Raw genomic sequence first — 14,878 nt, forward strand, 5'->3', positions numbered from 1 at the left:
AAATGTTGACTTTTAGAACAACAAATATCACGTGCACCTGCAAGTTGTGGTGTCATTTCAGACAATTAAGAAAAAGCATGAACCAAAACTGAAATCTAAAAAAAAAAATGTGCATGCTGTTGACAGAAATAGGTGACATTCACCTCATTTTGAAGACAGTGTCACAGTGGCTTTGAACGAAGGAACATATCGTAAGGACAACGTCAACAAACATGGATAATATTCTTCCTGCTGCTCTCATTTGATTAGATTCCGTCAATGACATGCTGTGACTGCACCCGTGTGCGTCCTGCATATGCTAGTCTTTCAAAAAATGCACACACACACTCTTCATAGCTGATAGAATCCTCAAACAAAGACATCCTTCATATTGTCCTTAAGGTTGTAACCCCTCCTTTTGTTCACTCGCATATACTCCCATCCCATCTGTAGTCTGGAGCTGTCACAGAACAGAACCTCTGCCCCCATCCCCCACATCAGCACCTTCTGTGGACAACGTGACAGAGATTGATGGTGCACCATTATTTGATGTCCAGCTGAACCTTGCACAGCAAACTGCCCATGCACACACACACACACACATGTTCACAAACTAATGGAGGCTTTCTGCATCCATCTAGGCTCAAAATGAGTCAAGACCATCATAAAATAAATGCGAGGTTTGGAATACTGACCAATCCAAGCCAAACTACCTATTTTTGTATTTTTAACAAGCAGCACTGCACTATTGCGTTGCACAACTAGCGAGCTAGCACAGCTTTTAAAATATCCCTGTTTTTTGCACTTAGGCTTGTCTGATTTAAGTGCTCGCTGAGCCTGCAGATATGATTGTATCCTAAAATGTTGGACATTATTGATTGGGCAAGTAGCAAGGTAATGCATATCTCATTCAAACTCTTCCAACGTCCTGCATAAGCACATATTTAAGTGCTAAAATTGAAGTTTCTGTGTTACATTAGGGCCATCCTATTTTTCTTGTTAATGATTATCATGTAGAGCTGGAAAGATATCTTGCAACGGAAAAGTCACTTCTCTGGAGAAGAGAAATCTCTTTCCTGCCACATTTTCACTCCAAAAGGCAACAAGGGCTGTGATGGTAGTCTTCACAGCTTCCCAGAGATAAGAAGAGGCCAGAGCAGTGGGAAAATGCTTGAGGACAGAAACAACTGTTTGGCAAAGCCAGTGGGAGATTTGGCACGTTCACTGGCTTGTCACACGCTCAGTTATGCTGCTCATCCACAAATGTATGTTCCTTACAAATGCAGCATGATTAAACCCGTGGGTTTATGTTTTTGTCCATTTCCCATTGTGGAAAAAAAGATGTTCCATTACTTTTGTGACTTCTCTTTGTTTCACATCTCCTGTCAGGTCTGACCTCTAGGACTAGGAGTTTGATTTTTTTCGTAGAATTGGTTTATAAAGGATGACTTCTTGCTTAGATTAGATTTATGGATCTGTCTAAGTAAAAAGAACAAACTGAGCTAGATGAAAATTGACCTGAAATAACCCCTGCTCTGTTTTGCCGTATTATAAAAGCAATTTCCCTTTGAAAAATTGCTCGGAAAAAAAGAAAATGCCATCAACAAACTTTCGCTTGAACTAAATTCTAAGAACCTTTGAAAATTAGAACGTTTACCTTGAATAAATTCTGTATTTATCAATGCCAATTATATGCCTGCTATGGTGATGTTTGTGTTTGTTGACTTAAATGTTTTTAAAAAGTCGTGTTCGCTTTCTGAATCTCACTATAGCACAAAAGTACTTAGTTCCGCATTTAATGGTGAAAAGAATAAAATATATACAGTCAGCTTTATAAATCTAATTGCCTTGTAGAAACTGTGGAGTGCATATTGAACCTTCTATGAACCAAGCGCAGTTATACACAACGCATAGCTGCGAGCACTCTTTTATGCAAATGAATCACGTTTGAAATTACCCATGATATGTAACCTATATAATTCTCTGACTCCTTTATTCTGTATTCCCTTGCTTGTTAAGAGGAGTGAAAGTGTCAGGTTTAATGGTGTGGAGGATGGTGAGCTCGATTGCATGAACCTTGGACTGAAGAGCTGGAAGATAAACTGAAACTGAAGCCAAACAACAGATAACCTAACCCACAGAGGTCCAAAGAATAAAATTGGGATTGCATTATAGACCACATTTTTTAAGACAGTGGGAGCAAAGGAAATATTATCGGACGTGTTTTGGTATTTTCTTGCATGTGGTCAATTAGGCCCCATCTAACTCTTTGCTCAGGTATCATAAATCTATCCCAGTCTTGCCTCCTTCTCCCCCCAAAAACATATTTTGTGATATATTTTAAATAATTAAACAGCTTTGACCACATTTCTTGCTTTGATTCAATGCACATTGTGCTACTCCTGCACCTTGGCCACCGGAGGGCAGTATAATACATTCATGATCAATTCTTGATAATCCACCACACTCAAAATTCAACCCGCACACACAAACACACGCACACACGTAGTGTGTGGTTGCAAATACATTTGCAGAATGTACTCGATTCAAGGTTCTCCCCCCCCCCCCCCCCCCCGGTATCTGGTGGTGTGACCGGCGCTCGGCATATTATCACTTTTTCAATGCGATTATTTAATTCTGTAACCTTGACATGAAGAGAGCACATCCTTTATATAAACACAGAGATAAAAGTTGATTAAAACCCTCTTTTGATAAAGTCGCAGACAATGCGGCGCTGCACCATACCATGTGTTGTTTGGCCCTCGTTTTTCCAGCCACGTGTTTTTTTTTAGTTTTGAGCCCTCGGAAAATGACTTGACCGTTCATTAATTGATCATTCCTAGCAAACGTCTGTTGAACTGAACGTGAAAAAAGAAAACTCGCCCAGACAGAGCTGAGCAAATGAGAACGAGTACTTTGGGTAACTAACAGTGAGGTTCCATAAAGCAGGCATTTGTCAGAGGGTAAATGTGGAGTGACAGGAAAAATGGCCAATTTTCTAGCCTTGTTGAATTAATTTTCAATGTCAAACCGACATCTCCTTTTGTACAATGTTTTCAGCTAGCTCAATAAAATGTCTCGGCTCAGGTTGTAGAGTGCACTGCACGTCTATCAAATGGAGGATTGTTAAATGGGTGACTGACTGAGGCAATCATGTAAAAGTGCTTTGTGTGCTTCCGGGGCCATGCAGGCACAATCTGACGTATTATTTGAAGAATGCTTGAAACTCAACATAACTTTGTTTCATCGTATATCTTTGCAGTCTATACAAATGCAAATCCTTGTATTCTGTTATACATTTGACGCAACTTCATTGGAATTTATGTTTGTTTTATTAGTATCGTTTTTATTCCCCTCCCCTGACAAGATTGACAAGAGAATCGAATCGATAAGCAATAATCCATGCAGTGATCATCTGCAATTGTTATTTCGTCTCACACTGTGTTGTGTAATAATTTTGTAAAGCAGTGAATCCCGACCCCCCTCATGGTACTGGATCCAAGCATCAGATCCTTTCCTCCACTGATATGGAATTTTCTCATAGCAAATAACATGTTTGAAAGTGAAAGTAGTTCCTTGGCCTAAGAGAAGAAAAAAAAGCAGAACAGAGTCATACGCTGAATTCAGAGATTCATTTTAATAGGAATAGAGGTCAAGGGGATTGAAGAATGAAGCAGACCAATCGCCTCCGGATGTAATTCTCCTCTAAAGCTGAAAGTGCAGCTTCACGCGATGAGACGACAGCGAAGAAAAAAATCAGTCGGCCTTCATCGGAAAATCTATCCTTTTAAATTATGCACGGCTTTCCGATATTGCTGCAATTTTAAAAAGTATATAGTGAAGAAGCACGGTTAGGAAATGCAGATGAGTTCCGCTTTGATTCCGACCTAGTCTTTCTTTAGGCTACATGTCAGTATGTACTATACACTTGGATTTGCCTCATTAAACTTTAAATGAGTGTAATGAAAGTACATTTTTCTGTTAAAGTACCGGAATCATCGGAACAAATGGTTGCGGGTTTTCATTTCCATCTGTGCAAGATAGCAGCTGTGCCTCTTGACAAATCATCTCTATGCTTATTCATTTTTAAAAGTACTTTTCCTGCAGAGTCTTATTAGAGAAGTAGACTTGTTAGATTTACATCTGCTGCCATTATACTGTAAATACAAGTGATACTTATGAGTGAATGAATTGAGACCCCAAAAAAACGACAGCGCAGTGCTGTTATCTGCAAACGACGTATTTCAATCTTGTCTTCTTTTGTTCAACCTTCACACTCACCAAAAGGCCGTACTTAAAAGTTAGTTACTTACTTGACTTATATATATTTTTCAATTTTGTCAACCCATGTGCTGATCTTAAAGCATCTTTTCAAAATCTCCTTCAAATAGACTCTTGTAGTGGAATAAATTAAAACCTCTGATCACCACTTCAGATAAACATTAAAAATAACATTCACGCCTACTAGCAATTTAAAGCCTGTAATGATCCCACTAAGCACGTTTTGGCCTGTGGGAGGGAAGTGCCAAAAGGAAGCAAAAGCTAAGACTAATGAGGTTGCCTTTTTTTGGGATCTTTATTACAGTAGGGTGGGCTCGCTCCATTTCTGGTTGGGACCGAAGTTGTTTTGATGTTCACAGCGGCATGCAAAGAGTTGGTGGTGGTGGGGGGGGTCGATTGTGCCCCAGGCATTCACCTGACATCCAGGTCAAATGAAAAAAAAAAACAACAACAATCGTTCAGATATGCAAAAGCAGTGCTGCAAAAGAATAAATAAATTTAAAAAAATTGACGGCAATCCTATGGGCAATAGTTTTTTTTTTAGACTCATAAATTTTATTTGGCTTAAGCATCTTTTATGAAAATTATTAATGATCCTCAGAGGGAGTTTCTTGATTTGCTCAATTTTATTGCCTTCAACAAGCCAGATCAAGCACTTACACTTATTTATGTTTCAAGCGTTGGCAAGTGTGCCAATTTGTTTGGCTTCATAAGATCTGAATGATTGATAGGATTTTTTTGAGTTGGAGACAGTTTTTTTTGGGGGAGATTCCATCTCAATAAGAAGCTCCATTTGAATACCCGATAGCAGCTGGAAGTATGAATGCTTTAATTCTTCCATACGACTTATTTTTGATGCACTCGTTAAGGCAATTAAGTTCCGGGTGGATTTTTATCCCGGCCAAGAACGCTCTCGTAATATTTGTCTACGATAAATGATGAATTACAGATTGAAAAATATGTTAATTTGTCAAATTTTAGGATTAAAGAACGACTTTGTGGGTATTTTTATTTCAGTCAAATGGATGTGACCTATGTATTAAAACAAAGCATGTGTTAATTTCTCAATGAATATTTGAGTGTGTTATCATATAAAGCGCAGTTCGGACTCGATACTTATCTGAGAACATGATCATATATAAATATATTTATATAAATATAAATACATGCCATCCCTGATTGTTAAATATGTTCAGAATTAGCTAGCTCTGCCCAATCAACTAGAAAAATAATGTTATTTCTTCCCTTCTGGAAAAGAAAATAATAGTGCTCATGGGTGGCTGTAAATTGTAATTACCAAGACCGATGTTTTGGTCGGCATGTATTTTTCCCCCCTTTTTCTTTTTACATCTTTTGTTTTCTTCTGTTCCCCAGTTTGCCGTAGCAAATTAAAACCTAGGAAGCAATTATTAATAACACCATTTTCAATTTCATACCCCTCACCGTATACTATACATGCTTCATTACACCAGTGGGGCTACGTGAGCATTCTCTCGTAGGGAATTGAGAATATATTTTATTGACTAGCAGTAGTTGGTAGGTTTACATACATTCTTTTCTTTACAACACTTTAGCTTGACATGACATTATTGCATGTCTAGATAATTGCTATTTTCCGCTGCACAAGGTGTTACCATGACTGAAAAACGGAATTATACCATTTATTTCGAGAAGACATTAGGGAGTGACTACACCATCCAAAATAAGCCCAAGGTGAATAATAAAATTACTTAAATATTGTGATGGAGTGAACCAAGCTGAACTTCTTAGCCATAAAAGTACTGGTAGGATTGTTTATTTGTCACAAATTATTTTTGATGATCACAAGAGATGGTTTAAGAGTGGATGTTTTTTGTTGTTGTTGTTTTTTATACACCTTTTCCAGCAAGTGCCAGTCCAGTTAAAATGATTTCTTTGGCGGTACTTTATTGCCATCTAGTGTAAATAAATGAGTATTGGACAAATTGTATTGCATTTTACACTAAGGTACATTTACTAAAATTATATTTAAATCCTGTTTAAGTCTGCTGCATTTCTACTACATTTCCATAGCACTTATTCTGTACAGGACTTAGGACAGTCCCCCACAGTGTTGACTCAATTTTACTTAGGAGGGGAAATTATTACTTTTTGACACATTTTTATTTTAATGTAGTTCAAAAAACACATTTCAATCTTTTTAGTGTGAAAAAAAAAGTACTTAAAATTCAATTTTCCAGCATCCTGCCGCATCTCCCTAACATTAGCAGTGGATGCTCTGTTGCCATGGTGACTGCTTCATTGTCATGTGTCCTGTGTAGAACTCAAGGTGAATGTACATAAATGTTCCTCTCCCTTGAATGATAGCTGATCATTAAGACCGATGGCTAAATGGAGATCATTTTGTTTATACTAAACCAATTATGAGATTTTGTGTCATAAGTCTGAAGCCTGGATTCTCCTTGTACGTGTCAATTGACATTGATGGACCGAGTAATTAAATGGACTGACTAATAAGTGGAGCTGTTTATTGACTTGAAGTTTCATACATCACGTTTAGTATTAACATTTTTGTCATCAGTTAAAACAAGGTACGGTGGGCTCCAACATTGTTTTCACTACCATGGCAACTGGGAGAAGGAAATAAATGGATACAATTTAACAAAAATAATCATTTTATTAAGAATATCAATGACCATGTGATTTTGAATGAAAGTATGGTGGCCCTAAAGGCCCAAAATGTACTGGATTGGTGGACCTATAGGGAATGCTATAAATCCACTATACCTCAAACAAGTGAGAGAACAGCAAATCCTAAATAATCCATCAGTATGAACTTGTTGAGAAACATTAATAAGGAGGTTCCAATTTCATAAAGAGAGGATCAATTGGGCTCAGTAAAAGCAGGGGTAGATTTGATTTCTGTTCGATTCGTTGACAATATAAATCCAAATGCTCTTTTTCTATATCCAATAAATAATGATGACAGCGACACTTGAACAAAATAAAACTTCATCTTTGAATATAATGATTTTATTATGCCGCCACACATCTTGAATGTTAATCCCAAAGTGTCCTTGAAAGCATCAATTAATGCGGAATCACTTGTTCCCAGGCTGAGCAGCAAAGTAGAGCGTTACAAGACAGTAAAGCGCCCCTCCAATGGTGAATCCCATGGTGGTCCTGTAGAGCAGCTTGTCTATCAGACCCCCCTTGAGGTAGACCGGGACCCCATCAGACCGCTGAAATAAAAATATATTTATAAAGGTGAGGTCACTAGTGTCATTGGGGAGAAAAATACACCCGTTTATCGTGGGGCAGCATTAATCCCACTTGACTATTCTGCATTGGTGAGTTCTTAAATCAAAGTACTCGGTCTGTAAAAAGGTGCATCAAGACGAAACCATAGCAACATGCTCGATTCAAGAGCTCAAGGCCGATGTTGAAGAACAAACACTGTGAGGAAATAGGAAATAGCACCTTTTAAAATGATTTGGCAGGTTAACAATAAACGTGCCGGCGTAGAGAACAGAAAGCAATCAAGGTCATCAGAATTACCTGGAAGCGTCTCTGCAAGTCAGGGACTTTGTTGGCTCCCAAATATTTCACTTGGCTTCCTGTTTCAGACTCCAACTTGATAGGAGACGCAAAGATCATTGGAGAACGAACAGGAGGGACAGCTGGACGCAGACCCTAAATAAAACATTAAAAGCACCAAACTTAAAAGTCATGTTAAATATACTTTCGTATGACTCTTACTTGCGGGGTGTATGCGTTGGCAGTTGCTCCAGTCAGCCGTTGTGTCACGGCATTAAATTTATAGTACATAGTTCACAGGGGTCAGCTGCAATTCACCTTGAACTGGCTGCAGAATGACTAACTGCAAAGCATAGAACTGAGGAAGTGAGAGTAGACATAAGCCTTCAAAGCAAAAAAGACAAGATGATGAACAAAAGATCATAAAGCAGGCCCTGCTGTTAAGGGGTGAGAGGCAAACGCCATCTTGAATGTGTTAAAAGTTGCACTAGTATGGCAGAAAAACATTCAAACTAACCTAATTAATTCTATAATTTTTCGGTTATAATTCCAAGTGCGTTCGTTAAAATGTGGCAATGTTAATCTGCTCTGTGCTTGCATTACTTTTAGTGTACTAATCACATGCAGATCACCAAGTCTAGCGTTAAATCCCGTGACTTGCTCTACAATTTTTAGCATAATGGAAGTTTGCAGCCTCATAATGATTTCAATGCATGTGTATTATTTTGTTTTTCACAGAAGAGGAAGCCCCGCTTTCGCAGGGCATCAAAAAATTAGTTAAGACTCTTGTTGTTCCTCCCCACGGAAATCTTTAGTAAAAGGCGAAAGATTTATGCGATCTGAAGAGAAACAAGAGTGTACTGAAGTTTGAAGCGTGTTACACAGCCAGGTCATTGTTACCAATACAATTGAAACTAACGGTGTCAAAGTAACGCACATCTAAAACTCATGCAAAGCATCACAATCGAAGTATGAACTTTCATACTACATAAATATACCATACGTATAATATAATAGTGCCGACAAACAACTACAAATGTTTAAAATAAGGTTTTTACAGCGCAAAGGCTTCTGGGAGATTGTCGCATTTCCTGGTTGGCTAGTGACGTACTGTTACCTTCGCTTCCTGTTACACGCTACTTCAAATCATTAAAAAAACTGCAAAATTGTGACATTTTGGGATTCGTATAGATTTGGAGTGTTAGAAGATCCTTGAACACGCAGTCCAGTGATAAAAGCACGTACTCAAGCAGAAATGCATTTCTGTTATTTCCTGTTATATGTTTGAGCCTATTTGCCATTGTTTGCATTCAAGACGAGAAGGTTCACTAATTTAATCATTGCATAGAGAATCAGACAAAAAGCAAACGATTTGTAATGGCTAACATGCTTTTTGGTGCATTTTAGTAATACACTGTGCTGTCTTTCTTCCTCCTTGTTGCAACACGTTGACAGCCGGCAGATTAACAGACACAGGAGGGGGAGGGGGGTGACATAATGAAGCTGTGAAGAATGAATGTGAGTGAGTTTTCAAGTTTTTTCACATAAAATATCAAATGTAAATGAAATGCAAAGAACAGAAAAGCAAATGTAGGTCATGTTGTTATATCCCCTTCAGGCCAAACATGCACCAGTCTGCAAAGATATTGAAATAAAACTATGACTAAAATATCCCCAGATTACTCGTAACAGACATTTGTGACTCATATGTGAAAAGAAGCTTTGTCAATGTGATCCTTCGCACCTTTGCTGTCTGTTGTCATGCCTAAGGAATAGTTTGCACCTTGTGACAGTGTTGCTATGATAACTTCACAGCCTCTAATGATTTACATAAAAGATCACATTCTCAGTTGCTTTCATTCATCATCTTCAGCATGAAATTAACTCACAAGCAATATTTTAGCTGGACAAATTCAAACTTCAGATAAAGACAGACAGACAATAAACAAACAGCTGTTGTTTAATTTCATACTTGATGGGTGGGTTGGTACAACAGTCCCATTTGCATACAAAGAATTTAAAAGTCATTTTGAAGAACAAGCTGCTCCAAGATGTCCATGTCACACTTGTCCCAATAGTAATAATAATAATAATGCTGATAATTCTCCTCCTAGAATGAATATAAAATATTGGATCTAATAGTTCCACCAGCAATCTGTTCAGCTTTAGTCAACGTCCTATAGATGTCTCAGACAAAATATTTTCCTGTGATCACCATCCCAGTTTCAAAGAAAGCCCCCTTTCAGAAAACAGTCTCAGTTATTTTCCCTGATGGCTATTTGGGAAGCGGACCATCTGGCGAGTCGGATTACAATCGGTGTGTCTACTGATGAAGTTTACTTTCCCAGAAAGAGGCACTGCTTGTTTCTTTGGACTTAAATAATTACTGTAATAATAACATTAATAATAAACGAATCAGAGGACTGGGCACACTGTGAGGACAAATATGAAATCTGATTGGATCAAGAAAGTCATGTTGCTTATTTAATTTATAGAAATTACATCAACCAGCACTAATGATTCTGAAGGCCTTGGGCAGATTAGATTAACAAGACAACACGTAAAAGGTGAACACAAAATGTATTCTTGCTGAAAACTGTCTTGAATCCAATATATCAAGAAATTTATCAAATTACGAGAACTTTTATTGAAACTTAAACTGCGTAGCTGGAATTTGATTTAAACCCCGCGATCCTTTTTTTTTTTTTGAAGGATGAGTGAGATACGACATTCACACTCTAGCAGCTCGAGGAGCCTGACATCTCCACCGCTTCAATTTCCTCTCTCTGGGTCTCCTGTCTCCATGGCAACTGTCTATACTACCCAAACTGTCCACCATATTCAGTTGCAGACTCATCTGCTTAACTCCTGATGCTCCAGAGACTTCTGTGTTGAATCGCCGCTGACTCAATCTAAAATGCAGCAATTTCATAATTCCCTCCAAATGTATTTATGGGGCCGGAATAAGAAACAGCACAAGAAACAGCACAAGAAACAGTGAGTGAAGTTTTTGTACGTTATTCGGAGAGATTATGAAACGAGTCGGAATCGGATTCAGTGAGGAGCAAACGAGGTGAGCATATTTTGGTACCTGAGCGAGTGAGCAAGATGTTCTTCTCCTCTGTTGTGTCGCCTTTTTTTTAAATTTGTGCAGAGTGATGCAAGGCAGTTCAAAGACTGTGGCAGATTTATGATTTGTTATACAACAGCAATGTGCTGCAATGTGAATTGCCAAAGTCTTACTAGTCAAATGTTTCTCTACTAGTTGCATTTTTAGCCTTTTAGTACAAACTTAAGAGGCATACCAAGGACATTGAATAAGTGAGGCTAAACTACTGACTACTTAGGCTACCAAGAGTAGCATCATTAAATTCCATAAAGAGGTCTTTAAACTCCACGTATAACAAATTAGCAATGCTCCTTTCTTTGCTAATTGCTGTAAAAACATTTTGACACAAGGTTTTTAAAATGCGGAAAAGATGACCTCCTAAAAATGACTGTATATAGCTGGAACTACAATCTAATAAAATATCATAAACAAAAACTAGAAACAGTACAACTGCTTGCACTTGCAATAGCATATTTTGAGTACTGTCCATCTGCATGCATAGCTTTACAATTTGATGCCTGAAATAGTAAAGAGCAACAATTACATTCATTTGATGACGCCCATTTTTCGGAACTTTGATAACCGTTACGTAACGTTTTTTGCCTCTGAAGTTGCAGTTCAAAACAAATGTTCGCCGGCCCTTATTGTAATCCTACCACATTTATTAACCTGTGAGGGACTGAAAATGATCACAGACATGGCAGTTGACGAAAATGTCCATAGTCTTTGACTTCTAAAATCCTCTGGATATTCCTCGCTCTATCGTGTCTTTCAATCAATAAAATCAGTCGATGAACTGCGGATGCAGCGTGCCGAACGGATCTTCAGTTCATGGTAGCACTGCACAAAACTATGGTAAATAAAAGTGATGGGCAGGGCTAGAAGGACTATTCCACTCACCACGCAGAACCCGCCCAGTACGCGACCGGCCATAGTCACCGGGTACATGTCCCCGTAGCCGACTGTAGTCATGGAGATAATGACCCACCAGCTGGCAGCAGGGATGCTAGTATAGTCCTGGTTACCTCCTTCTAAAAGCTGAGCCAGCGCACTGAAGATGGCCATGGCGACAAAAATGAACACCAGAAGCATAACCATTTCACGATAGCATCGTCTCAGCGTCAGGCCGAGAGTTTGTAGGCCCAGGAAGTGACGAGCCAGCTTGATCACCCAGAAGATTCTCATGATGCGCAACACCCGTAGTGTCACGCCGGCTCGCTGAAGCTGAGAATTCTCTCCCGTCAGGACCGTGGCGGTAATGGAAATATAATACGGAGTGATGGCCAGCAGGTCAATGATGTTCAGAGGACGACGCACAAACTCGCATTTGTCTCGAGACACGATGAAGCGGACGATGCACTCGGCGGTGAACCAACCAATGCACACCGCCTCGATGATCCTGGGAATGATCAATCAGAGACAAAGAATAAAAATGTTGAAATCAAATATTCAAATTGCAAATTGTCAGTGCCCATCTCACTACCTGTGTTCATCCAGTGTCTCCGCGTTCTTCCACTCTGGTAAGGTGCTGGCACACATCATCACCATAGAAATAAGAACAAACAGCACAGACACAGAGGCCAGGATTTGCGCCGCCACTGAGGATGTGGGTTCCTCAAATGTCCGCCTCATCCTCTCCAACCAATGATCGGACGGTTCCTCTGGGCCTTGCGGTTCCTCTTCAGGGAAAAAGTGCACAAAGCAGTCAGAGAGACGTTCATCCAGCCGCCGCTGGCAGCAAAGTTGCAGGTCAGCACTCTCCAGGCCCCAGTAGAGCATCTCATTATAGAAGGATAGTTCACACATGTGTGGGACAAAACGTAACTTGCCATGCTGCAGATACAGCATGATGAAGCTGAAGGCCTCGGAGTGGCGGTCGAAAAAAAACTCGTTTCTGTCACGGTCGTAGTCATCGCACAGCTCTAGCAACTCGCTCTCTGACACGCAGCGATACAGACGGCTGAGTCTGCTCAGTGGGAGGTGCTTCATCAGTTCCACCGTGAAGGGAAATCGGCGACCGGCAACGTTCAGGGTGCAAAAGCTACTTCCAAACTTCATCTTCTGTCAGTCCAAACTCTGGTCCGATGTTGTCCTATGTTCTTATAAAACTATAAAAACAGGAATGATTTAGTTGCGCTGGGACTGTTCTCCATCATTGCTTGATCAGCATTCTTATTTTTTTGCTTAAATAAAAAGAAAAACTTGCATGAGTCACCAAAAGCAAGTATAATACATTGCATGTTTTTTTTTTTTTAGTTAGCTATTATTTAAACTATAATTATTCTTAACCCACTTAGGAATAAACGAGTAAAGTAAGAGATGGGGCAGTATATTTTACCAATGAGGTGTGATCATCTCTGAATATTCCAAAAAAAAAAAAAAAGCTTCCCAGAGGAGTTAGCAATAGCAGATGTCTCATATAATTATGCAAACTAGATGACACAGAATCAACAGTGGTTGGAGCCAAGTCGTGCACTCTATTTTGCCTCCATTGCGTTAGGGGGAAAAAAATAAATCTCTTCCTCACAATCACGCACTTGTTATTCTATTATTGCCTTTATAAAAGTAAAAAATAAAACGGAAATACAACCATAATACTGGTACTGTTACTGCATCAACTTCAAGTTCCAATAAAAATGAGGTCAGTCCTAATAAACGGAACTGAATGACAATCAATGAGATCTCATACAATGTTCCAAACGCATACGATCACATTTTTCATGATGATCATCATTCCGTCTTTCAAGCTTACCTCCAAACATCTTCCCAAAAGTGCATCAGGGATTTTGTTTTGTTTGTCTTACTCCTCCAGCATCCAACTTCTGTTGAATCTATCAGACTGAATCCCTGCAAGCTTCTCCTATCGCCTCCTCCCACTCCTCGTGTGAGTGTCCTATGATTTCGAAGGGGGTGGGAAAAAAAAGGTCGATCTGAGCAGATGAATTGCTGCTCAGTGACTGATGTGAAGAAGACACTTGCCCTCCTACACGTCCCTCATCCACTTCCTTGTCCTTCTTGGGCTTCTCCTGTTCCTCTTCAATCCTGCCTCTCCTGAGCTTCCCTACTCATATTTCACTCTCTCCACCCTCCTCCTTCATCAGACCTCACAATCCATCGAATTCACGATTGATGGAATCGATGTCATTATTTCATGATATTACATCAAATCATAGCAAAGATGAATCATTGACTTAATTCATTAATAAGGAGAGCAGTTGATTCTAGTGAAGTAGCGCCCTCTTGTGGATATTTCTCGTTTTTTACACTTTGATTTGACAACATGCATGTTTGTGGGTTACATATTACTGTCTGGCTTTGTTTTTGCAAATCATACAGTACATTTAAGCATCTTGGCCACTCCCCCAGAATTTCAAAGCTTCTGTCCTCCTCCTTGTGCTTTGTGATTTTACATCTTTAATCTTTTGTGGCTTTATTTCCCAATTGCTGCATGACCCTTCAGTGTCAGGTTCCATGCACTGAAGTGCAAAGCTGAGACACTCAGACATTGGAAGAAATCCAATAAGAGACCATTAAGAGCCATTTTCATCCTGAGAATTTACAGCAATCATTAACATGGAGAAAAATTCCTCAGGAAACACAAAGAAAAGGAGCTTTGGAAACAATTATAAAAAGCAATTTTCACATTTCTCGAGAGGGAGCTACTCAAACAGGGTGAGTTTATATCTTAGTGCGGTAAGGTGTCATTATTTTAATTTCTGCCATTAATCCTATTTGAACAAAATTCAATTTTCAGTTACTTGTTAAATGAAGTCAAATGAAAATGAACAATTATTCAAAATGTATCGTCGGGTAGTTATTCTTTTTTTGATTCAACCCAAATAAATTTCAGATATTCTATTAGGCTTTTCATTACTTTTTAGCTTTTATCTTGGATGTACTTATGGAATGGAAAGAATCATTTTCTTGGTTTGTATTAAGTGTTTCATCTCATGTGTTATGTAAAGCGCTTTGTTGCTTTGTTTTGCTGTTGCC

At 39.0% G+C, this 14,878-nt stretch overlaps 2 protein-coding genes and 1 non-coding gene across 3 annotated transcripts; all 3 read right to left on the reverse strand.

The window, feature by feature from the left end:
- Positions 1 to 6,940: 6,940 nt before the first annotated feature.
- On the reverse strand, positions 6,941 to 8,803 carry LOC133143785 (cytochrome c oxidase subunit 7A-related protein, mitochondrial-like). Its single transcript, XM_061265943.1, has 3 exons — positions 7,999 to 8,803; positions 7,798 to 7,932; positions 6,941 to 7,481 (listed from the first exon to the last, which is right to left on the reverse strand). The coding sequence occupies exons 1-3, from the start codon at positions 8,065 to 8,067 to the stop codon at positions 7,341 to 7,343; spliced, it is 345 nt and encodes a 114-aa protein (XP_061121927.1). The 5' UTR covers positions 8,068 to 8,803; the 3' UTR covers positions 6,941 to 7,340.
- Positions 8,522 to 8,635, reverse strand: LOC133144053 (U5 spliceosomal RNA). Its single transcript, XR_009710536.1, has one exon. It is a non-coding gene; the product is annotated as a U5 spliceosomal RNA (small nuclear RNA).
- A 974-nt stretch (positions 8,804 to 9,777) lies between the features above and the next one.
- On the reverse strand, positions 9,778 to 13,826 carry LOC133143782 (potassium voltage-gated channel subfamily G member 3-like). Its single transcript, XM_061265940.1, has 3 exons — positions 13,638 to 13,826; positions 12,369 to 12,993; positions 9,778 to 12,284 (listed from the first exon to the last, which is right to left on the reverse strand). Exons 2-3 carry the CDS (start codon positions 12,941 to 12,943, stop codon positions 11,657 to 11,659), a joined length of 1,203 nt encoding a protein of 400 aa, XP_061121924.1. The 5' UTR covers positions 12,944 to 12,993; positions 13,638 to 13,826; the 3' UTR covers positions 9,778 to 11,656.
- Positions 13,827 to 14,878: the final 1,052 nt, after the last annotated feature.

This window comes from Syngnathus typhle, linkage group LG19 (assembly GCF_033458585.1).
Source record: "Syngnathus typhle isolate RoL2023-S1 ecotype Sweden linkage group LG19, RoL_Styp_1.0, whole genome shotgun sequence".
In the NCBI taxonomy this organism is placed as follows: Eukaryota; Metazoa; Chordata; class Actinopteri; order Syngnathiformes; family Syngnathidae; genus Syngnathus; species Syngnathus typhle.